The sequence below is a fragment of the Pseudochaenichthys georgianus genome, chromosome 7 (genome assembly GCF_902827115.2).
Source record: "Pseudochaenichthys georgianus chromosome 7, fPseGeo1.2, whole genome shotgun sequence".
NCBI classification, from domain to species: domain Eukaryota; kingdom Metazoa; phylum Chordata; class Actinopteri; order Perciformes; family Channichthyidae; genus Pseudochaenichthys; species Pseudochaenichthys georgianus.
Genome location: NC_047509.1, coordinates 36,580,489 through 36,605,306, shown reverse-complemented (window position 1 = coordinate 36,605,306; position 24,818 = coordinate 36,580,489). Strand labels below are relative to the sequence as shown.

The 24,818-nt window shown below is 37.7% G+C and overlaps 1 protein-coding gene across 1 annotated transcript; it reads left to right on the top strand.

The window, feature by feature from the left end:
• Window positions 1-894: 894 nt before the first annotated feature.
• LOC117448923 (scavenger receptor cysteine-rich type 1 protein M130) lies at window positions 895-24,818 on the top strand. The gene is made up of 19 exons (XM_034086217.2): window positions 895-981; window positions 2,167-2,493; window positions 4,025-4,132; window positions 5,448-5,657; window positions 6,385-6,573; window positions 7,404-7,561; window positions 8,149-8,308; window positions 8,735-9,079; window positions 10,733-11,035; window positions 11,154-11,453; window positions 12,023-12,325; window positions 12,939-13,235; window positions 13,625-13,897; window positions 14,726-14,904; window positions 15,065-15,173; window positions 15,741-15,887; window positions 21,331-21,438; window positions 22,293-22,436; window positions 23,485-24,818. Exons 1-19 carry the CDS (start codon window positions 930-932, stop codon window positions 23,658-23,660), a joined length of 3,888 nt encoding a protein of 1,295 aa, XP_033942108.1. The 5' UTR covers window positions 895-929; the 3' UTR covers window positions 23,661-24,818.

Sequence of the window (24,818 nt, the reverse complement as noted above, 5' to 3'; positions counted from 1 at the left end):
ATACAATGAATGTTTTCATTGGAGAATTCAATGTAAACATATTTGATGACCGTTGAAAGAGTTGTAGTCGTATTGGATACAAAGACATTTAGATCACAGGCAAAAACATCAGACTTTTCCAGATATGGAGTAATCTTTCATTTATGTCAGATATTAGGAGAATAAAAAGTTGGTTTATTTTGGCACACATTCAAGTCTGCCTCGCCTGCATTATAATTCAAACTTGTCATTGCAGAAACATGTACATCTTCCAGAGCAGCCTTTGTCCAAAGAGAAAACACATTTCTCAAGATGCATAATGCGTGACAGCCGTTAAAGTTTCACATGCAGCAATTTATAGAATGTATCAATGTAATAATCTCCTGACATCTGGAGCGTGTTGAAGACAGCCAGCGCTTTCCACACTACATGTTGTTTTTGCATTCACCAATAACATTTTTAGTGATCACATTATTGCTCTACTTAACTAAAAGTGTATATTGTGTAGCCTACACTAACTGATTTATAAATGAATGCGTTCGTATTTTCCTTTTTAAATGATATACAATGACCAATTTAATCTGAAAGTAAGAATAATAGAAAAATAATTCCTTGATTATTCATTATGACATTTGTGTGGAAGGACATCTCATGCAAACTCTACTTTTGATTATGAAATGAGTTAACATTTCACAGTGTGTGCCAATTTTTCTTTTCTCAGAAAAGTGTAAATGACCAAAAGTCATACCAACTTTATTTTAAACTAATGTGTTCTACTATATTATTCTGCCAAGGTCCTCCATAACATGAAGTTACATTGTTTTCTTTGATAGTGAGGTGATATGTAAGTCCAGCTGAGCCCCCCCCGCTGCAGAGCTGTGTGCGGGGCTGCTCAGTATAAAGCTGAGAGCTGATCTGTGGTCTGCCTCACTCAGGGGTGAGCTGCAGTGATGATGCTGCTCCTCTTCCTCTTCCTCCTGCTCTGCACTGCCATCGCTAAAGGCAAGTGACAACTCTAAATCTGTGACTTATTCCAATTTGACCGTGTGTATGCCACAATATGTCACGTTTTTTCAAAACCGTTTTTTTTTGTAGATGTATTATTTAAAATATCCTGCAGTGCCACAATCTTAAAAAAATATATTACTTATGCTTAATTTGGCGCAGTTTTCAAAATTACTAAAAGCTATCTAAATTACATTTTGTGTAATTATCAATATTGGGTTTTATGAAATATGTCTACAAGCAGGCATACAATTTAGCATTTTCAAGAACAGATACTAAATGAAAATGTGCTGTAACTGAGGTAACACTGTCCTTTTTCTTGTTAAGAATATTTCTGTTTTTTTTAATAAATAGTGCTGAGTAAGATACACAAATATAGGAAACCAAGAAGCGAATAATTCAGAAATGACAGATTTGTCAAATGAATTGGTTATTTCCCTGAACAATTAAATCAGAACATTTGAGTGTTATCATTGAAAATAAATGTTTGAAATATCATAAAAAATGGGGAAATAATAATAATTTCTTAGTACCGCAGAGCTCAGTAACTTGTTTTTCTTTTAGAACATTTGACCAAATTAAAAGTACATTTTGCCATCGCACATATAGAGATAAGAAATTGGTATGTTAGGTTGTAAAAAGAAAAATCACAACACATAAGTTAATGAATAAATAAATAAATATATATAACATATTTAATGTGCACTTACATGCTTTTTGAATTGACAATATCATTTGAAAAGGTTTCAGGCGTGTGATTATGCTGTTTAAAATTAAGTTTTTTAAATAAATAACTTAATCAAAGCCATGCAGCTCATTATTATTTCTCCCATAAAATCCTAGATTTGATTTGAACCAGGCAAAGAAAATGGAACACTGATAACTGTTTTCATTTTAAAGTTCTTTAGTAAAACTTGAATCAAAATGGGATTAAATACCAAACAAATTGTGATTAGAAAGGAATAATATCCTTTAAACAGTTGTTATGTACAATATAACATTATACATATAATATGTTTTCTTAATATTCCTTTTAAAATACATATTTGGATGTTAATCATTTCTAATCATCAGTTTGACTGTCATTTAATGACATGTTATTTCTCTGTAACTGATAACAATTGTTATTGTACTTTTAAATGTTAACTGTTTACCTGTATGATCTCTCCGGTCTCTAAGCAGATGAGGACCGTCTGATTCTGATTGATGGAAGCAACCCGTGTGAAGGCATCATCCAACTCTACCATGACAACAAGCTGGGCTACATCGGAGACAAACACTGGAGCGAAAAAACTGAAGACGTGGTTTGCAAGAGCACTCAGTGTGGTAAAGGAAATGGGAGCACCCAGGAGCCCGCCATGCGGCCCCTCGATAGAGGGGCCGCATGGCGCATGTGGCTGAACGAGGTGAAATGCAAAGGGGACGAGTCTCACCTGGGAGAGTGCACGCATCCCGGCTTCGGCATCAGCCAATTCGACACTGGGACTCTGAGGAAGATCCAATGTTCAAGTAAGGTTTAACACTTGTTGAGATGCATCACTTTTGAGAAGTTAATCCAAATGATTGTAAAATGACATGATGATGATTTTGTTACATTTCATTTCCTTTACCTAACTCTAAGCCAAATCTACAATACAAGCCTTTTACCATGAAGATACAAACTCTTTAAATATAGGCATAAGAATAGAGAAACATGCCTTGACTCAGATGTGTTGTGTGAATAACAGACAGAAAAGAGAAAAAACTATAGAAAAATAGCTACATAAATAAATATATTTATAAAAAATATATCAAAATGTATTGAGTATTTGTATATACTGTAAACAAGAAACGTACTGAACTCAAAATAAAATGTATATACTTATAAGAGGGTTTATAATAAAAGAGTTAAAAGGAGAATTAATTAATGAATACATCTGTTTTACTTTTAAAAGAAATGGAGAATAAAAAAACCTGAAAAGCAGATATTTAATAATGTATTACCAGACAGTGATGGACATCTGACATATGTAAAATAACAAAAGTTATTGCATTTAACCATGAAGATACAAATTCAAAGAGCAAGCATCCTGCAACTAGCTTTCAAACACTTGTTGGGCCCACTGCATTGGCTTCAAGCAGGCTAAACCTTTCGACGTAAAAGTAGAGTTTTTTTGGGGGGCTGGGGGGTTCAGTTTGAGACGTTAGATGTGTATAATTGTTGCCATCCGGATTCAAATGGGGAGCTCATTCCGCCATGTTGGAGCAAAACAGGAATGTTTTGGTTGAGTGGTACCTGGATCATACATCCAAGACTATGTAACCATTCCCTCCAGCATGTGCAATTCGCTCTGCATCGGCCAATCGGCTTGCTGCTCTTTGACTGCCTGTTGCCTTGTTATGTGTTATGTATAACTTGTGTGTGTGAAAAATGGTGATGAAATGACAGAAAACCCACGCCTGTTTGCTACCCCGGTCCCCATTGACAGCAGAGCGTCTACAAATCGTCCCTCACAAACCTGCCTGGTCCGTCTGTACCTTGTCCAATAAACCATGGGCGGTTATTGGGGGGGCCAACAGGGGCCAGTGCCTCTGTAGCACTGATCTTTGACCCCCCCTGTGAAAGAAGAGTCTTTCATTGTACCATTTGTGATAGTGTTGCTGTATAGGCAAAGGCTGTGCTGTTACTCAGGGCGAAGTTAACAGTAATGTATTTAATCATTTTATTTGATACAACTCTACTCATTGACACCATGATTGGTATTTGATCTATGAACAGAATTTGTATTTCATGTTTGTTTGTTTTTTTGTGCTATGACTTTATATTCAACTAAAAATGATAACATTTTGAACAATGTCTTTGTCTATAATGTCCCACATTAAATCTCTCTCTCATAAAATGACTGCCCCCCACCTCAAGTAAAATTGGTCAACAACACGCAAACATATTTTTTGTTCATGGATTATTGCATTTATCGTGAGTAGCTGAGAGAAAAAGCGTCAGATAAATGTAATCCTGATAAGGAGGACATTTTTAATTTATATATTTTTTGTCTTCTAGATAAGATCAACATCAGCCTGGATGGGTATGCGTGTGCGGGAGCGGTCAAGTATTCCACCGATGCAGGAGAGACATATTCTGGGTACTTCTGTAAGGACAACGGCTGGGGTAAGAGATGCAGACAGCAAACTCCTGTATTTATTATTTATTGTATTTTTTTTTTCTATAGACATATAGGTGAAACAAAACAAATAAAATACGCCTTATTGTGTGCCTTGAATCCTAACGTTATTTTTGTGGGAATTTAAGACAGAAATTTGAAAATAAATGAAAACATAATTCATATAAATGATAAACTTAAGCGAACTAAACTAATATGTTGAAAAGAAAATCATATAACAATTCATAATAAGCAGGATTATAATAAAAATAAAAAACACGGCAGTTCAAAACAGAAATCCTTTTTTTTTTTTTTTCATGTAAAGTAAAGATTAAGGAATCAGTGGGACGGCTGAATAGTGGAAGATGTTCTCGGGCTTAAAACCATCTTATCTCACTTATTTTACCACACTAATGCATCAATGTCTAAACAGCATGTACTGTTATAGCTGGCTGAGGAACAGGTCAAACATTGCATCTATATTTTAAAGTTAGGTAGTTTGTAGTATATTTATGGTAACACATGAAGGGATCATCTGGCCCCCTCCAAATGGTCTCAAGTTAGATATGAAGGATATTGAGAAATGTGTAAGGGCAAAAAAAAGAAGATGTTCCTGGGAAATATTGGAAAATTCCAACTCTTCAGGCATCAGGTATTTATTAATTACAATAATATTATTATATTATATATATTATTAATTCTAATGACAGCTATAACTACTGGAGGAATTCAGAGGGTAAGACACTCTTTAGTGAAACAAATAATTTGAAACATGACATACATGCCCCAATTTGTCTTCCTTACTTTCAACGAGACGTATGATGTTCGTTTAAGGTTCATACGTTCTTTTCGTTTCTTTAACATTGCTACATAAAATGGCACCACTTTTGACAGTATGGGACCGCTCTTTATTTTTTCTATTTGATTTGATTACAAGGCATACATAACAAAATAAGTACTCAGATACACAACAGAACTTCAAAGCAATCGACAAATCAGGTAAAGACAAAAACAAAACAAACCTATAAGATATAGATTACACATAATAAAACATTGATGCTCATACGTATATAAATGATCAGATCTTTCCCCCTGGTCCTTATATATGTTTTGTGTTCTTTCATTGACCCATTCTATCCCATTGGTTTCTGATTATAATGCTTTCTTTCTCAATCCCATACATTGCATTTACTAGATGATTATAATTGTACCTATTCCTTGTAATTTGTTTAATAATTGTTATTCTTATCACAAGAAATAGATAGGAATCGTTTGATTGTTAAAAGGAGCTTTGGATGCTTTTGACTTGTAATGCATTTATAGATAAAGACAAAGATGCACCAAATATTTTGTGCAAAAGCCTGAAGTGCGGTCCAGCCATGGAAATTCCCAAGAAGCCGTGGATCACTCTCAAAAAATCAGAGAAGATGTGGGTAGATTGTTCAGGCATCAAAGGACTAACTAATCTGTGGCAGTGTGCGACTGCGAAAAAAGGTTCAGCGTGTCTCAATCCTGCTACTGTCATATGCTCAGGTAACACACTCACACACTGAACCACTACCTGGTCTCATAGAATCATCTACCATAAAACAAAGCTTAATTGTCAATACATTCTGAGGGAAAACTTATTTTATCCCGGGTCCTGTTTGTTTTTAATGTATAAAACTATTTGCAAAGTGTTGAGCTCCAGATACAAAAGTGTACTATACTTGTAAATATCAGTTTGGATTGATGGCTCCAAAATATTTTTTTATTGAACTTTTACTTTTTTATATTTTGATTGGACTTTTATTTATTTATTGGACTTTTATTCCAAGTGCTTTTGAATTTCATTCATATTTCAATGTTTTATTTATGAAGTTTTTTTATTCGACTTTATTTATTTTTGATTTGACTTTTATTTCTTATTGATCTCTAAGGTGTCGTTTAGCACTGTGAAAACGCTATATAAATGTCATTTATTATTATTATTATTATTATTATTATTGTACAACTTTTAACCAGGCCACTGGACTCTTTCATGTCTTTTTTTTCATATCCATAACCTAACCCATCTATTTTTTTTTTTTTTTTCAATGAACAATGTTAAACACATGGTCAAAACTGCACAGTAGTTTGTCTCCTGTTTTTGTTTATTTATATACATTTTTTGTTGTTGTTTCAATTCAACTTTAACCAAGTGTTCGAAACTGCCTTTATCCAGGAGTAAATCAATTTCTATTGAAAGGAAGTGTGAATTAAGCAAATGGTTCATTCACAGAACATGAGATACTGCAACTCTCCGGAGACGCATCCAATGTGTGTTCTGGGTTGCTGCGGCAGAGGAACGGTACAGTCTGGACTCCTGTCAGAGACATCAAGCGCAGTACGGAGTGGTGCGAGCGGATGAACTGCGGAACATCTGCCCACTCCAGCCTAGCTGATGACGGCCTACAGCTCAACTGCACAGGTAGTCCAACACACTAACATTCAACCAAAGGCTACCTAAACACAGTTGTGTAAAGTAACTAAATACATTAACTCTTTGCTTGAGTATTACATTTTTTTGCTGCTTAATACTTTACTTTTACCCCACTACTCGAAGAACTTAAACGTTGACATTAATCAAATGTATGTCAACACATTTCAAATAACAGTTATAGGTTAGTCGAAAGCAATATTATTAAGTTGAACCCAAGACGTAATTGTATTGCTTTGAACTAGCCTAAAACAGTTATGTGAAATCTGTTAACATAATACATTTAATTAAAGTAAACTTTTCCGTTTTTTCAGTGTCCTATTCAGAGGTAAATGGTGTACTTTTACTCCACTAGAGGTATTTACTACCTTTAGTTATTTTGCCGATGTGGATGAATGATGTGAAATATAATCAAGTGTTAATCAGACTTTAGTTCCACCTGGAGTAAATCCACAAGCTACCCTGCAGAATACAAAGTCATTCAAACTAGCTGCACCTTCACCAGCTTTGAGAACACTTTCATGATCAATCATTATAAAACATATCATATATATTATTCTGACATGGACCAATCTGCACAACGACTACTTTTACTGTCGCTACTTTCACTATATTTTGATGCTAATACTTTTTATTTGAGTAACATTTTGAATGCTCGTAACAGAGTATTCTTACACTCTGGTACTTCTACTTTTACTCGAGGACAAGATCTTATAAACACAACCATTTTTCCTATATATATTTTATCCAACTGACAAAATGATACATTAAATAGTCTTAATAAATAATGTTTTAAAAAAGAAACCTTTATCTGTTCACAGATAATGTGAGAGTGGTTCTGATGGACAATGGGGAACCCAGCCACTGCTATGGTGAAGTCTATATTGAACGTAACAACTATTCTCAGCCGGTGTGCGCCTCGCTCTGGAGCCATAAGGAAGCTGAAGTCGTCTGCAAAGAGCTAGGCTGCGGCAGTTCTGTGAGTTTTCAGATTTAAGAAGCACTGATAACAACGATTTTATCTAAGGCAAGATTATGTCAATTTGTTGAGCAGCCCCTCTCTATTTTTGTATTTTTATTATATACTGTATATTTTTCTTCTTGTTATTATGATTATATCTGTTTTTAATAGTAAATGTTTTATTTTTTATAATCACATTAATATTCTTAGTATTATCATCACTATTAGTTTTTTTTATTTTCATTATTATGTTATTTTGTATTACTTTTAGTTTGTAGTATTTTAGTTTGTATTTGTATTATTATTATTTGTATTGATTGTGTTTTTTTATATTGATAATAAGGATATTACGAATATTAAATAGTATTAGTGTGGATGTTCTTTTTATTAGATAATAATACAAATTCATTATATTGTTGTTGTTGCCTTTATCAATGTTATATTAATGAAATGTTTTATTAATATTTTTTGTGAATGATCAAAAATAGTAATCATCATCATTGAAAAAAAAAATTCTCTGTAAATGACTGCCCTTCCGATCAAATGTTTGCCACTAATACATGACATGGATCCTTAATGATATAACCATAAACGTTGTGCTCCAGGTGCTCGGTAACGATAAGAAGAGTTCTCGAGGAGGGGACATGGACGATGTGATAATGCACAATGTGGAGTGCTCAGGGACAGAGTCGTCCCTGTGGCACTGCAGAGCCCAGCGGGACCAAAACCTCAGATGTTCTTCCAAGGCATACGTAGTCTGTTCAGGTGAGACACGGCAGCCATGTTGTAATACCAAGTAAACGTAGAAATCACAATATTCCTGCCCAAACAGCAGCACGTGTGTACTGCAGTATCAGGTCTGAAACCACTAGACTCAGGGACAGTTTCATCCCACAGGCCATACGACTATTACACACCTGCACTTTTTAAAGAACATCCACAACATTCATCGTCTGCATCTTGCCAATTATTTATCTGATATATCATATTCCATTTACTTGTATAGACTCTCCTTGCACTATTTGTATTTTATTTGTATTTACTTATTTATATAAGTACTATTTATATTGTTGCACTGTTGGAGGAGCCTGTGGGTTTTTCATTGACATATCAACACTGTAGCTAATGTGCAAATGGCAATAAAGCCTTGAATCTTGAATCTTTGACAATTCTCTTGCTGTCATGGAACAGAAAGCATGGAGGTGAAATTGAAGGACACTCCTGGGAAATGTGCCGGCAGACTGGAGATCAAGTACGAGGGCAAATGGCAGAGGGTCGATAAACAAGGATGGGAAGATAAGAATTCAAATGCCGTCTGCAATCAACTGAACTGTACAGAAAGCGTTAAGAATAAGGGGAATTTTCAAAAATACAGCCAGGGTTCACGTGAATTTCTGGCTAAGTCTATAACTTGTGGGAGAAATGATGACTCCATATCTAAGTGTGTCATAAAGAACCGCTCCCCCGGATACTCAGACATCACTGGAAGGCTGGATTCAAATGTGAAAAAGGAGGCAGTGGGAATAACCTGTAAGGGTGAGTGTGTTTTCCATTCGTCTGACCTTCTATTGTGCCAATTCCAAAGTGTCGGTTCGAGTCAAGATGTGTGTGTGAATGACTTTGAATCTGTCTTTGGTGATATTTAACTAAATCCATTTCTGCAGTACTGTCATTAAGCAGAAATGTAAGGTATTTGGAATTTAATTGAGTACTTTCTGTCCACTCCACTAGAATTAATATTGTACTTTTACTTCACTACATTTATTTAACAGCTATTATTTTATGTATATATCCAACATTGTTTTAAGTACACCTCAAACAGTGAGTGGGTTGACACAAATGTATTAACAGCAATTTTGATAATTGTTTAAAAATCTGTAAATCTGTTTCACTCTTCCAGCTTACTTATTTTAAGAATTGTAAGAACTTTTCTACAATGTACTTCTCCTTCTAATACTTTAGGTAGTTTTTCTAAACATAAATACTTTTACCTAGGTAACAATCTCATTGCAGTTGGCGTATTTTTACTTGTAATGGAGTATTTTTTACAGTGTAGTATTAGTACTTCTACTTTTGTAAAGGACCTTAATAACACTGGATTCTGTCCTCCACATTGTAGAGTCTGGAGTTTTTTTGATATGATTTCTTTAGATATTTCTCACCAAGTGATATGTAAAGGTTCACTTTTTCTGTCTGTCATTTGGTGCTGAACAGATGATTTGCTGAACAGATAATTGCTCTTGCTGGAAACAGCTGCAGGAAACTAGATTGATAATATACATATATTTGATTTGCTTTTAGATTGTTGAGAATATTAATTAAATGTATCACATGGAATATAAATGTTCCAGTATTTCATAATAATTCTATATTTTCCTAGTGTGAAAACAATGTAACAATTACAAATCGTACAGCAAATATGAATATCTGAAAAAAACTATTCAAATATATAATACACACTGCACAGACCAATAAATACCAATTCAGAATTATCAAGCTGATGACAACTGTAGGGTTGATGATAGTTTTAAATAATTTGCCATTTTCAGAAAACATTTTATTTTTGGCGAGAACCCTAACATATATGTATTTCTTTGAACAATGTAAGAGTTATTATTTAACTATGCATAGATTGTGCACTGAGGTGCAATACATATAGATATAAAAACTGCTGTGCAATACCACTGCTAATGAGCAATCTACCCATATGATCAATTTACACATAATTGTTTTAACAATTTATATACACATTTTCAACGCAACAACAATCTTTCAATACTGTTAAAAAAGTATATGTTCACTTATTTTTTTTAATAATTCTCCTTAATTTTTACCATTGTTTATTCACTTGTTTTTTATATATATATTCATTTTCTTAATAACGTGTGCCTTTAATATGTAAGTCTACTCGTTCTCCTTTTGCCTTTTATCTGCCTTTTTATACCTTGCTGCTGTGATTTTCCCGCTGTGGGATGAATAAATGCTTTATGATTCTGATTCTGATTTATAACTACATTTCCCCATTTCATTATTCTAAGAGAAAAATAGTTCGGTAGTTCCAAGTCTACGATGTGAGGGGTCATGAGCCTAAAATGGCATGCATTTGAAAAAAGAGGAAACCACCCTGAACACATTACCAGTCTATCATAAGCTAAAACTAACTGTCTTTCTTTATTTTGTCAATTTTAGGGCATGCAATGATATTTCTGGACGGAGATTCCTGCTCTGGCAAGGTGGGGATAAAAAACCTCAAACAAAAGTACTGGCTCTCCGGGTCTAACGTGACATGGAACAAAGAGACGGCAAACACCGTGTGTCAGGAGATGCATTGTGGGGGAGTTTTGAATGTCAATAACACCCTGCCTAGTCGAGAAGAAAAAGTTTGGGATAAATTCTACAGCTGCTCACGAAACGAAACATCTCTGTTTAACTGTGGAGAAACACAAAATCCAAAAGACCTCAATTTCACAATTGCCACTGTGAAATGCTCAGGTAATGTGACACTATGTGGAGACTTTCATCTCATAAAATGTTTTCAACTTTCTCATTACACGTGTATATTTCCACTATATTCCATTTTCCTCATCCCTTTTGCTATATGCCACAACAGGAGAAAAAACAATTAAACTGTCCGAAGGCTGTTTGGGGTACGTCAATGTTTGTTTGAACGGGGAGTGCGGTGGTGTGTGTGCGAATCCGTGGACAGGCGAAGACTCCCGTATGCTGTGTACATCCCAGAACTGTGGTGAACATGTCCTAAAGCCCATGACCAAGACTAAACCAATGAAGGTGAAGTTCAAGAGTGTGCACTGCACAGAGATGACTCACAACCTGAACAAGTGCAACTTGGTCAGCTTTGATGACAATGATAAGACTTGTAACAATGATCCAGCATATGTCGTTTGCTCAGGTAATGTAATGTTTTAACTATACTGTATATTCCCCAAAAACGTGTGTGTTTTTCCTAATGAAACCGTTGTGTTTTATTCTTTTGGTGAGCTTGAATGCCTTTTGTATTATTATGACCAAAACATTTTCTATTTTAAAATTTTAATTCTGGTTTGCTTAGGTAGTTACATGAATATGTCACAGTCTTTTGTACAATCTGGAAGGGAACATTCTTTTTGCAATATTTCCTGTTCATACAAGATGCAGAAGATGAGAATACACAATAATAAGATTCGTCAATTTCCAAAATGTTAAATCAATACTTCAAATGAAGTTATTGCTCAGGCATCAAAGGATAATTAACTGCCAATGTGCCTGGTTGGTTGGTTGGTTGGTTGGTTGGTTGGTTGGTTGGTTGGTTGGATGGATGGATGTTAATCAGAATGTTCCTGTAAACTCTGATGTGCTTAGCCACAAGACACACAACTGGCCATAACTCAGGGGTCATGTGACTGACTTTATTTTATATTTATTATATCTTGTTTGTTTTATTTAAATAACAAAATAACTCTGTATCTTTCACTGTTACAGGTAGTGTCAAGGCCAGATTTACTCCTTCCCGAGAAAAATGTTCTGGAGGTTTGGAAGTCAACTACGATAAACAATGGCTCCCAGTTTGCAAAGATGCTCTTAAAGACAACAAAACACGACACACCATCTGTCGAGAGCTGGACTGTGGTCAGGCAGCAGCTGAGATTAAAGATGGACCCAAAACAGCAAAAGGTCATGTCCTTTCAGAAATAGATGATTCTGGAGATGACTCCAAGGCATTAAAACAATGTATGATGAAAACTAATGCTGGCCCATGCACTCCTGCTGACCTCCAATGCTCCAGTAAGTGTTATTATTGTTGTATGTTGGAAAAGTTAGGGTCTATCGATCGTTAACCCGGACTGAAAAATGTTCAGCTAATGTGTTTCCTCTAGCGTTCCAGTATATCTGGGACCTCCCTTAAAAAGATATCATTTATTGTTTGCTTTTTCTTACAGGGATAGATTAGACTATTGATGCCACTCTGATGCTTCTAAGACACATACCAAACTACCACATAGAAATGCTAAGCTGAGCCTAGCATAAAAGATGCATCCAGAAACTGCAAGCTTGGCTCCAACCATTGGTCAATAACACATTTAATTAAATGAGAAATCTCACCGATGAATCAATGTTTTACCACACAGCGTGATTTTTTTAAGGTGGTTATACACCAGAATAGTTTTGGTCCGGATTTTAAGTCACAATGTTTGTGTTATGCTTAGCCAGCTTGCTGCACACTGTTGCTCCCTTTTTACCATAAAAACATTTTCTATTTTCTCAGCTAACTTTCAAATATTAGCACACAGTGTATGCTCTTTAGATCCTTAAAATGTAGTTTACGTTATTGCTTATTACATTTTTGGTGGTATTGGTTGTTCCTGAATCCTCTCTCATCTCTTCTTGCTTTTTTCAGGCTCGAGTATGTTTGCACTATTTGGTGGTACTGCCTGTAGTGGAAATCTGTTTGTTCACTCGAAGGACAACAAGAAAAGTGCTGTTTCCACTGAAGGCTGGACAGAAACTATGGGGAATATACTTTGCAGCAATCTTAACTGCGGCAATTTAATTTCAAATGAGACAAGAAAGACAACTGCATCCTGGACAACGAGCTTCAGCTGTGCAGGTGTACAGAATCTGAAGTCCATCTGGGACTGTGAGACGTCACCCTTGACATCAAGCAACACAAACCAGATCTTTATTAAATGTCAAGGTATAAAATATTTCCTGCTGCCATTTCCGTTAATATAGATGCAGTAAATTACCTACTTTACAAGCATTTATATTGACCATTAAAGAATTGAAATGTAAGGGATGACGCTTATTTGCTATCTTATTAAGAGTTGTAAGAGACTATTGATTCCAAAATCATGTAAGGCTTAATATGTATTACAACCAGCTGATGATTAGCCTAATGTAGCTTAGTAGTAGGGGAAGACACCTAGCCAGGTAAAGGTAAATATATCTGCTTACCATCATCTCACAAACTCACTAATTCACAAATGTATGAGTTTGATTTCTTGCTAGCTGAGTATGCTAGCACCTAAACTACAGCTTGTAATATTTTAATTTAATATTTGATCTTGTTTATTTCCTTTCTAGATGAACCTAAGGTCAATCTTTCAACACAGTGTGCTGGTGAAGTGACGGTAAATGACCTTGAGGTGTGCAACACAAATTGGGAAGACAGGTACTCACGTTTGGTTTGCCAAGAACTGAGTTGCAGCAACGCCATTGGTTTCTCTGCTGTCAAAGAGCCGATTAAGAATAAAGAGTACTTCCATGTCAACTGTGAGGAAAACCATTATCAAATCGGCCAGTGCAAGAGAGTCAAGGGAAAGTGTGAAAAAACGTTGGTTTCGGTTTTCTGTGTTGGTAAGTAAGTATGTGCTTATGTACCACCATTGGAAATCAAAAGTATTGTGTATGTAAACTTTCTGCCTATCATGTCATTGATATTATTTGGAATGCAAATCCTTATATGATTATTTAAATGTAATCAAAATGTAAATATACTTGATTGTCTGTTAAATAGGAAATACTACATTTGTGTTTGCATGTGTTGGTACATTTCAAGTCAGTCCCCTTGAAATTAAATTATTTTCAGGATATTTGCAGCTGAATTAATAAACCCATTGAAATACACAGTATTACAGAATGAAGTTGACACTTAAATATACTTATACATTTACACCTACTATTTGTCATCTTGCCAAGAGTTGGATTAAAGTTAAGTACTCATATGTTAGCTTAAGCCAGAAGATGATTAGCCTAGCTTAGTACTGTATAGCCAGGAGATGATCAGACTAGGTTAGCACACTGTACAGACAGCAAGGCTAGCTGCTTCACACTTTGTTTTATCAAAGTAAAAACTGCAAGCACCTCTAAATATCACAAATAAACATGATATATCTTTTATCTCTTGTATATATTTATATATTGCATTGTATGAGCATCCTGTGACCCAAGTTTTTCATTGCACAATAGCTGTGTGTATGACATTACATATTTGAATCTTGAATTTTGTTTATTTAATGTAAGAAATTCAATTTAAGCTTCTCTTATTAACACCATGGTTTTTATAGTTTAAGACAGAGCAACACTAGCTGCTTCCCTTTCGCTCCCAGTATTTATGTTTGGCTTAGCTTAGCTAGCAAATGCATTAAATGGCTAACATAGAAATATATTTTTGTATTCCTACAGGCAATGTCAAGTTCAAATCTACAGAAAAATGTGGAGGTCAGATTCAAGTCAACTATCGAAATAAGTGGGAAAAAGTGTGTCCCCTGGCCAAACCATTTCCAGAGAAACTTCTGGAAACACTGTGTGAAAAATGTGAAGGCTACAATAGTAGCATAAAGGGATCTGAAGTCTTCAATCGGGTAAATATTTTTCTTTAGATTTTGTAATTTTTAGCAATGTTTCAGTCATTAGTTTGATCATTTTAAAATCTGTATAATTTAACTTTAATCATTTTCTTTGTCAATACAAAGTGTCCTTATAAATATATATAAATAAATACATTCAAATCTGTGTTTTAAGGTCAACTTGGAAACAACACTGAGTTGCACCAAAGATCATAATGACCTTATGCACTGTGTTGAACAAAAGAAGTGTGTGGACCAAAAACCAGCGGAGTTCTACTGTAACGGTAACCCAAACCAATTTCCCAATAAGTCAGATATTTGTTACCTGTAATACTCTAGTAATACATTTAAAAAAAATCAGATTTGATTACCTTGACAAGTAGCATATAATCGTTAATGCAAAAAAGGCAATTCTGGAATAAAATGTTGAACCTTTCTACGGAAAACTCAGTTCCAATAAATGCACAGAGCTTTCATGTTGATTTAGATATATTGTACATGTTTAGAGTATTTCTTTATATTACATTTTTGTAGATGTCGATTGTAGACTGAAACCCATCAGTTTCCAGTGCACCCAGGCTAATAAAAACATTACAATTCCAATTTCTGTATGTAGCAATTAAAATATATATGCTTATTTGAAGCTAATGTACAGCTAGGGTTCTTGCTATTTTGAGTTCTTCATGGTTGATTGCACTTTAAATAAGTTGCTTTGGCAAAAAGTGTCAGTTATATGAAATATAACTGACACTCTTCTATACCTTATCAATACACCAAAGCAAATTCCTTGCACCTGAAAGCCTACTGGATGTACACCAGATATTCAATCTGATTCTGTCTTTTGATTTTAGGTTATGTGCCCAAGCCTGAAAAGACTGCAGCCCATTCGCCTCCCCAAGTGGGCATTATCCTGGGAGTAGGATTACTTTTGGTTCTGGTGATAATAATTGTCGTAATTATCCGAATCTGCATTGTCAACAAAGGCAAGAATATATCGTGTAAGTATATTATTATTAACTGTCTTATGCTATTTGTTTAAATATAAGTAGACCATTGCAACAGCTATTCTGGTATACCATGATGATCATCTCAGTGTAATGAAGGTGTATTGGAGCCTTTTTGCCACATGAGGCCAGTCTTGTTGCATTCTGTCTATATTCTGGCCACTGTATGACACCCATAATCATAACCCTATCACTGCTGCTTTTTTCAAGCAACAATATTTATTTCACTATTAATTAGCAGCATGACCAGCACCCACTAATGACTCATTTGGCTCTTCCATAGCCTATGGTCATATTCTAACTCTTTACAGTGTGGAGCGGGACATTTTTTACAAGAATCAAGAACCCTTTTATAATTTTTGTTTTATAATCAGTTAGTTTGCCAACCATATTTAAAACCACTAATGTATTTTCCATCCATACATACAGTAATTAAGTAAGGGATAATGTGCAGCGACGCGGTCATTATGGGGAAAAGAACACCGACAGGCTGATCAGGAGCCCGACGCGAAGCGGAGGGATCTAGATCGGCATGAAGGTGTTCTTTTCCCCATAATGACCAAGCCGTTTCTAGGAGAGAGAGAATCTCTCTCTCCAGAATATGGGTTGACTCTCCCCGGGCTTGTGAATACAGATAGCCCGAGAAGCGAGGGGGGGTGACGGTGACTTGGAGTCTGTAGCTCCGTGTAACTGTCTTGAGAAACCCAAGCAGATGTCGTGAGCATCTCCCGCTGTATGCTCCTTAGAGCCAGCTGAGATGTCACGTCTCTTCCCCTCTGAGTCTCTATTTGTTGTGTTGTGGGGCCCTCCAGTGTCTGAGCACTGTGGTGCCCCATTTCGACAATCCCCACCGACACAGTGCATGCGTGTGGTGGTGGTGGTGCCCTTACGGCTCCAGCCGGCACTGCGCATGACGGTGGTGCCTTCACAGACCCGTCAATTGTCCGCCTTTTGAGAGAAGCCGTAGCTGCTCTCAGAAGGGGAACAGTTGACGGACTGTTTATTGTTTTTATTGTTTTTATTTTCATTTTTTCGAGCTGCGCCCTTGGCTCGAAGCCTGGATGCATCAGCGGAAAATGTTTTATGACAGAAAAATCAATAAGTGTGTGACATGTGTTTATGCGGACTTGAGGATGGTGTTGAGGCATCGAGGCGGCGGGAACACATTTAGAGCTGGGGAACCGTAGACTTCCAGCTCTGTCACAGAGGGGAGAAGGGGGGGCTGTCACGCCGCTCGCTTCTTCTTCGTCGACTGCTGGCCGAAATTCTGGGTTGGCTGCGCCTGGGCTGCAGCCGGAACCGGAGATTTTCTAGGCCAGCTCGCCCTCGTCTCCAGCCTGGGCTGGGGTCTCGGGCGGAATGCGACCTCTGTGTTTTCGGTATTTTGAACCGAGCAGGGTTCGGGGCAGCTTGGACGAAGGGCTGCCGCTGCGAAGGCAGCGGCTGGGCCCTTCGAGGGAGGCAGAGGTGGAGGGCCTCGTCCTCCTTCTTTTTCGACTCGCATCTCCTCTGCATGGAGGCAAGAGCGGAGCCGAAAATCCCCTCGGGAAGGATGGGCATGTCTAGCACATTCTCCTTTTCCCGGTCTGGGAGGTTGGTGAGGTTGAGCCATCTAGCTCTTTCCTGCACCACCATGATCCCCATTGCCTTGCCCGTGGCCTGGACGGCGCAGCGTTGGACACGGAGACAAATGTCTGTGACCGCGGCCAACTCGTCCAGAATGGCCGGTCCAGGATTACTCGACATATCCTCACAGAGCTCCGCTTGGTATGCAGTTAGCAGTGAGGAAACGTTCAGAGCCCTGGCGGACAACGCTGCGGCTCGGTAGGACCGTTCAGTCATGGTCGACTGGAAACGGTCCACCTTCGCTGGCAGCGTGGGGTTCCTGCTTGGTGACGGGCCCATCCTCGGTAGGAGGTGGGCTGCCACCAGCAGTTCCATCGGCGGTATGCGGAGCAGGCCGAGCCTCTCCATACCGTCGCAGTCTAGGGAGGAGGCACCCTGGATTGGGGTCTTGTTGCTAAAGGGTCGGTCCCTCCACGAGACCGACACCTCATCCAACATCTCCGGGAAGACCGGGAGGAGTTGCCTCCTTGCCCTCGTTGCTTGGGGAGAATGTTTCCCCTCGTAACGGAACCTGGCGGTCTCCTTGGCCATTTCGGGCCACGGGATGTCTAGCCTGGACGCAGCGTGCTCAGACAGGGCGAAGCTGGTGTACTATCGCCCGGGAGAGCAGCCATCGCTCCCGGCTTTGCCGTTTGAGCCGATGACATGATATCTTCTTCTTGCTCATCCGAATCAGACAGGAGGGACTCAGAGGTGTCCTCTTCGTCCTCCATGTAGTCTAATTCCAGGACATCCTCCGCGGGCGAGACCATGGTGAGGTCTCGCCGGGAGCTCCCGCCTGGTGAGGCATGGGGCTCCGTTCCCGCGTCTCTTGCCGCCACCGGGTCCCTGCCTGACACGGCGTGGGATCCCGGTTCCGCAGCTGCCGCTGTTAGTGAGCCCCAGACCGACACAGTGAGGGGCTCAGTCTCTGCGGCGGACGCCCACGTGTCTTGATTGACAAACGGCGAATCAGTGGACATGAGGGAGTCCTGCTCCAACAAGCTAGCTTGGTGTGCTAGCCGTCGGTGGAGGCTCTTTCGGGTGAAACAGGCACAATGCCCGCACGAGCCGGGGTTGTCGATAGCCTCCTGGGCGTGTTCCAGCCCGAGGCAGGACGAGCAGACCTGGTGTGAGTCTGTGCCTGCTATCTTCAACCCGCAGCCGCATGACCGAGCCTCCGAGTCCCTGACTCCTCTGGTGTGAGGGGGAGAGGCGGCCATCTTGTTCGCCTCGTGGCGTGGAGAGGAGCCGCTCGTAACAGGTACGTCGTTGAGAGAAAAGTGTTACCAACCCGTCCTTAATCCGGAGAAAAAGGGACGGTGTGGGTCCTTTGTTGTCAAAGAATATTGACTGGTGTGTCAATATACTTCTAATCCTTTTCTCCTCCGTGAGAGAGAAAAAGAAAAGCATCCTTGCTACCGTGGTGTCGGTAGTAAGGGGAAGCTAGCTAGCAACAGGTGCGTAGCTAGCTTGAGAAAAATCAAAACCTTACCTTACTTTCCGGGGAAAGAAACGGCGAGGTCGATTTTAATACTAACTGCCGTTAGTATTACAGTCTTCTTGCGAAGCAGAAGCCGGCGAGCGCCCGTCAACCGAAATGTTTTGGATTTGGGTTCAGTCTGTGGACTGTTAAGCTTGTCCAGCTACTGTAGAGATGTGCTCTGAAGCGAGAAGAGGTGTTTGATTGATGCATGCGTCGTGGCGCAAGCTACTTATAGGGGGTGATTCCCTGACGTTGACGTCAAGATCACCAGCCAATCAGGATTGGCGTAATGAGATTGATGCTTCTGTTTGCTCCGCGATGAGGCGCATCCCATAGTGAGACATCGAACGGAGTGTTATGAATGAGAACTAGATATCTCTGCCCTAATGATGACAAAGTAACTGGCAACTGAATATGTGTTGCCGTTTGATGTCTATGTCTGGACCGTTGCGTAAACAGGAGGGTTTCTGCCCCGTTACTTCTCCGCTGTTTTTCTTGTCCCGGGCCGAAAAGCAAACTGCATGCAGTTTGCATTTCGGCCCAACTGTATACAGTTACATCGACCGGACTTCTTTCTGAAGATGTGAGGGTCCTTAACAACGGTCAATAAGTCCTTGACAGCGGTCTGTCTGTTCGGTATTAACAACGTGTCACATGTTCTGAATTGACCAATCAGAATCGAGTATTAAACTAAGCCATGTAATAATGGTCAATAATGAATGGGTGATTGATATTGACACTATATCTTTATAGAGAAAATACCAGAGACCAGAGATGGGGTCGTTACTAAAAAAAAGTAATACATTACATATTACATATTACTTTAAAAAAAGGTAATATATTACACTACTTCGTTACTCTCTACATAAAGTAACTCGTTAGCTTACTTGTTACTTTACTCGGTTACTTTACTCGCAGGGCCGGCCCGCCCGCCCCTCCCTGCAGGCAGATTACGCAGACTGCTAAAGTTTCAAATGTTCTCTTTAGTTCAGTTTCCATTGACTGATCCAGATCCTGAATGTTTTCCTATCTGACCGTGGCTGTCCTCTGTCTCCTGCTATCTGTATATTTTGCGCAGTATATCTCTGCTCACGCTGTTGCGTCGGCGTGTTCTCCTGCGTGTTGGCCATGTGTTGCACTGGAACCAGACACCGCAAAGACTTCAGCCGAGCACGTACGAACTGCGCATGCGTGAGTGGCAATAACTCTCCTTACCAGCAGGCGGCGGTAGTGTGTATTCGTCATTCAAAACAGGCAACAACCGGAAGACAGAGAAGAAGAACAGACTGCGTGATATAAACAAACAAATAGCTGTGCGTTAGCTTCACCTTAGCATGTGTTCTTTGCAGGTGTTTGTTGAGGTTTTATTATGACTGATTTTAGTAAGTAACGAAGTAACGCGTGTCGGGGTAATGTTAGTAACTGTAGTGTACTACTTTGTAACGCGTTACACCCAACTCTGATCTAAACCCACACATTCTCTCATACTCTAATCTTAAACATATATATGAGTCAGCAACATTATTTATATGAGTAAAGGAGAAAACCACATTGACGTATTAGTAGGTGTTATCATTATGACTGAAACCATCAGCACTAACAACATGTCAATCTGAGTATTTTGTGTTTTAACATTCCCCATGAGCCTTTACCTTTGTGTGACCGCCTCTGGTGACCTTACAATCCCTTTAAATGCATTCCACCTGCGCATAAACTTATATTTGCCAATATTACCTAATTTACTTTATATTACACTTTAGGAAAAGCAATCACATTTCACGCTTTAAGAATTCATTTAAGATGTTTTTACTGCTTTAAATGCCAAAACAGGTCAAATGATCCAAATGTACTATAAAGAGTTCAGAGGCTGAACATCATGCTCATTTTCAGGTTCATACTTGTATTTTATAATATAAAAGATAGGTAAAAGTAAGAAAACATATATATATATACTGTATTGTGCATATGCATAGACTTTAAATATGCAAACAGTAAGGAAGTACATAGCTTACAGTACATACATAACAGCTGAAGGAACAATAAGTATACACTCTGATAGTTAAAGTATACATGCTTATATGCAAAAGTATTTTTTCTCAAGTAATCTTCTTCAGTACACATTTGAGGTACATTGCTACTTTATGCTGAACCCTAACCCAACTCCACCACATCTCAGAAATAAATACTGTGTTGGTTTTAAATGTTTTTGATAAACTGAAGGATCAAGTGTTTGTTCATTTGTTGAGAACATTAATAATATAAACTTATAAACAGTTGTTCCGACTCTTGTCTAGTTTTAGTCCTTCGTCTCAGACCAGTTTAATGTCTCATGCTCTTTTGATGCAGTGAGAATTTTGAGAAAGAGAATGTCGACAAAAGAAGTAGAGATTGAGAGTGGAGACTACGACAACGTCCTGGACATGTCAAACCAGATGGAGGACTTGGGAGCAGCCAGTGAGTCTCATTTCATTTCATTTCAAACCTTTATTTATACAGATAAATCCCATCTCTTTTTCAAGGGAGACCTGCTCAATTAGTTCCACATGAAACATAAAAACATAAACAGAACAACAAAAGGACATCATACAGCATCATCCACATAAACAGGTACCATGTGTATTCATTCATGTATTTTTTGGAGTGGAATCATAATCATTGACTACAAATATATCACCAGGATTATCCCTGTTCAAGTGTCACACATGCTAACACTTTGCAGTATTCTATTTGACATTGCTTTATGTATGTTACACAATACATTATTACAAGTATTGTGCAATATTACCTTTATATTTAAGTAACTTGTATTTCATCTTACTGTATTATTTCTGTACAGTCTGTCTTTTAAATGAGCTTTTACATATACAGTACATATACTTCTACACATATTATATATAAAAACTGATACTTAGAATTTGTATTATTTAGTTTATTGTCTTTTTTACTCATAGTGAGTCGAGTCTTCAAACTATTATTAGTTCTCACATCATAACAATATTTGGCCATAAATGTGTAAAATATAAATTATATTTAGTGATTTAGTCTTAATGTAATTTATATATTGTTTGCATTTATTTAAAGTCGCTCTTTCATTTGTTTATTTGAGTGGTCATTTTCTTTCGTCATTATACCTCATAGTTTTTCTTTTTGTTGCAATGATAAGCAAGGACTTGGAATATTGAAGAAATCATTTTTTAAGTTAATTTGTATATTTTACGTTTTCATAATGGAAACACAGGGCATTGTGATTTGAAATGTAGGACCATTTTAAGTATCTTTGATTCTTTTTATTTATTTTGTTGATGTAGGATTCAGAGAATCCTACATCGGTTCCTTCCATTCCAACAATGATGTCAGTGATGCTGCTGAGATGCAGCCCCTGACCCTCCAGACCCTCACTGCTGCTGAAGGAGAACACCTCCTCCAGGATGTTCCCATGGACAAAGTGTCAGGAAAGTTTGGCTCCAGCTTTATCCCATCATTAGACAGCTAGAACCTGCAGTTACAAAAACAGGGTCTTTTTTGGGATGAAGTGCTTCATAACATGCATTGGTCAAGTAAACATCCATAAATACACAGCACATTTTTCCAAGATTCACCAAAAGTTTAATATGATATCAATTGATATATTTAAAAATAAAGTTTAAGAGAAATTGTGATACAAAAGATACTTCCAACTTGAGAAGTTTGATTATCATATCTATTACATACATTTGTGTTACCCTATTCTCATATCATTTGGGATTGGACACATATTAACACGCTCTGAGGGTCACAGAAGGATTTATTTTTCCTATGCTTTATCAGCCTGATCAATGAAACATTTGTATTCCTTAAAGCAAGGTAAAACTAGATTTGTTTTAAATTTAAAACAATTATTACATTTTAAATTTAAACTTTTAAGTTTTGTTCTGATTTAAGGAGTGATACCTCTAATATGTCAACATAATGAAGAAATCATTCGGAACCTGGCTTTATCTGTTCACCAGATTTCTGTATTTGAAATGTATAAACATGTGCTCATATTTAATAGGTGACGCCTCTTCTGCTTTTCTATACATAGAATAGAGTGGTGCAGACATGATGTATTTCTGTAGACCGACCCGGAAGATACTATATCCCTGTTTCACTCGACAAAAAGCAGGGGAATCTTCCATTACATTTTTGGAATACCTGTGGGGGTATTTACCGACATATTTTATGTTGTAGATCAAAACATGAACATATTTAAATCTTGTTTTAACCACAGACCTTATTTCAGGCATCTAATAGAAAACACTCAAAAAAACAGTTGACTTCCAAACGAACCAGGAGTGGTAAAATGCTAACTGATTTCTTGGTTTTAGGACTTTCAGAAAACTGTAATATAATTTATATATCGGGGAAGTTCCATAGTGTTATCTCTTGATTCTAAGTAGTGCCACCCTTTTAAATACCAATATTATTTGCACATTGTAAGCCATCACACGTTTTAATATGCAGCAGTTTTTCTCACTACAGATGGGGTGACCGTTGAGGAGGAAGACCCGCAGGAGGACTACGACGACATTGAAGCCTGCCCTGAATTCACTCAGACCGAAGCAGAAGTCCACGAGAGCCCCCAGGAGAGCACCGCAGAGGAACCTCTCTTAGTGGAGGGAGACGATGATTACCTGGTGCCAGGCCAGGATGGGTGAGCCACCCCTGGGTTCAGCTGGCAAAGCAGATCGCCCCAAACACCTAGCTGTCATTCACTCCAACAAAAGCGTGTATACAAAAAGTCCAACATTACAGGCTGTCAATATTTTTACAGTAAAGAATCTTTTAATGCTGCAGACAATTTTAAGTTTATTCCAGCGACTTCAGCAAGTGACAAAAAAAAAGATAAAACTAATTGAATGACTCTGAAATAGTGACTAAAGTCTTAAATCTGATTTGAAATAGAGTCTTACTTGTACGTAGGAAATAAACTCTGATTGTGTACTGCTAATTGTTGTACTTTGCAGAGACATTGCCCTTACTTCTTATTTTACAAAAGTGAGTCTTATAAAATGTACCAAGTTTTAGCCTGCAAGCTAATCACAGGTGAGAAAGATGAATGAGGTCGTTTATTTTCTCTTTAAATGTACACAATTAGAGCAGTTAGAACTTGTTTGTAACTTTCTCTTGCTTTGTTTTCATATGGCTTTTATGAAATGTGCTCAGAATGTATCTGTAATCATATATTATGTTTTAGATTGTTTTATTGAAAAAAAAATATATATATTCAGTATTAGAGCCTCTATGGTTTATGCAATATTTTACGAGCGATGACTTTCACAGTCGTTTGTAGATTGGTTAACAATTATATATTCACAATGCATAAAGCAGTCATGAAATGTTCTCCATTTTACATTACATTGCATTTAGCTGACGCTTTTATCCAAAGCGACTTACAATAAGTGCGTTCGACCAGGAAGACACAACCTTGAAGAAAACAGAATCATAAAGTACATCAGGTTTCATAGAGCCAAGCATTTCAAGTGCTACTCAACTGGCTATAGATAAGCCAGTCCTTTATTAGTATATAAGTGCTCTGTTAGCAGTTCTTTGTTAGTAATTCTATCGCTTTTAGCATAGTTACAGGAAAAATAAAATGAATATTACAGAAGTCCAACTTATAACTGCTTCAGTAAACTTGCATTGAGTATTTCTTTGTTTAGGTTTTGTAAGAATATACTAAATGGTCACATTGGGTAGTTTTTGTTAAATAGGCTTTGTTAGAATGTATACCATTGAGATTTTACCATCACAATGTTTTTTTATACTTTTCACAACTGTCAAACCTAATCTTTAAAAGGAGTGTGAACGTTCAA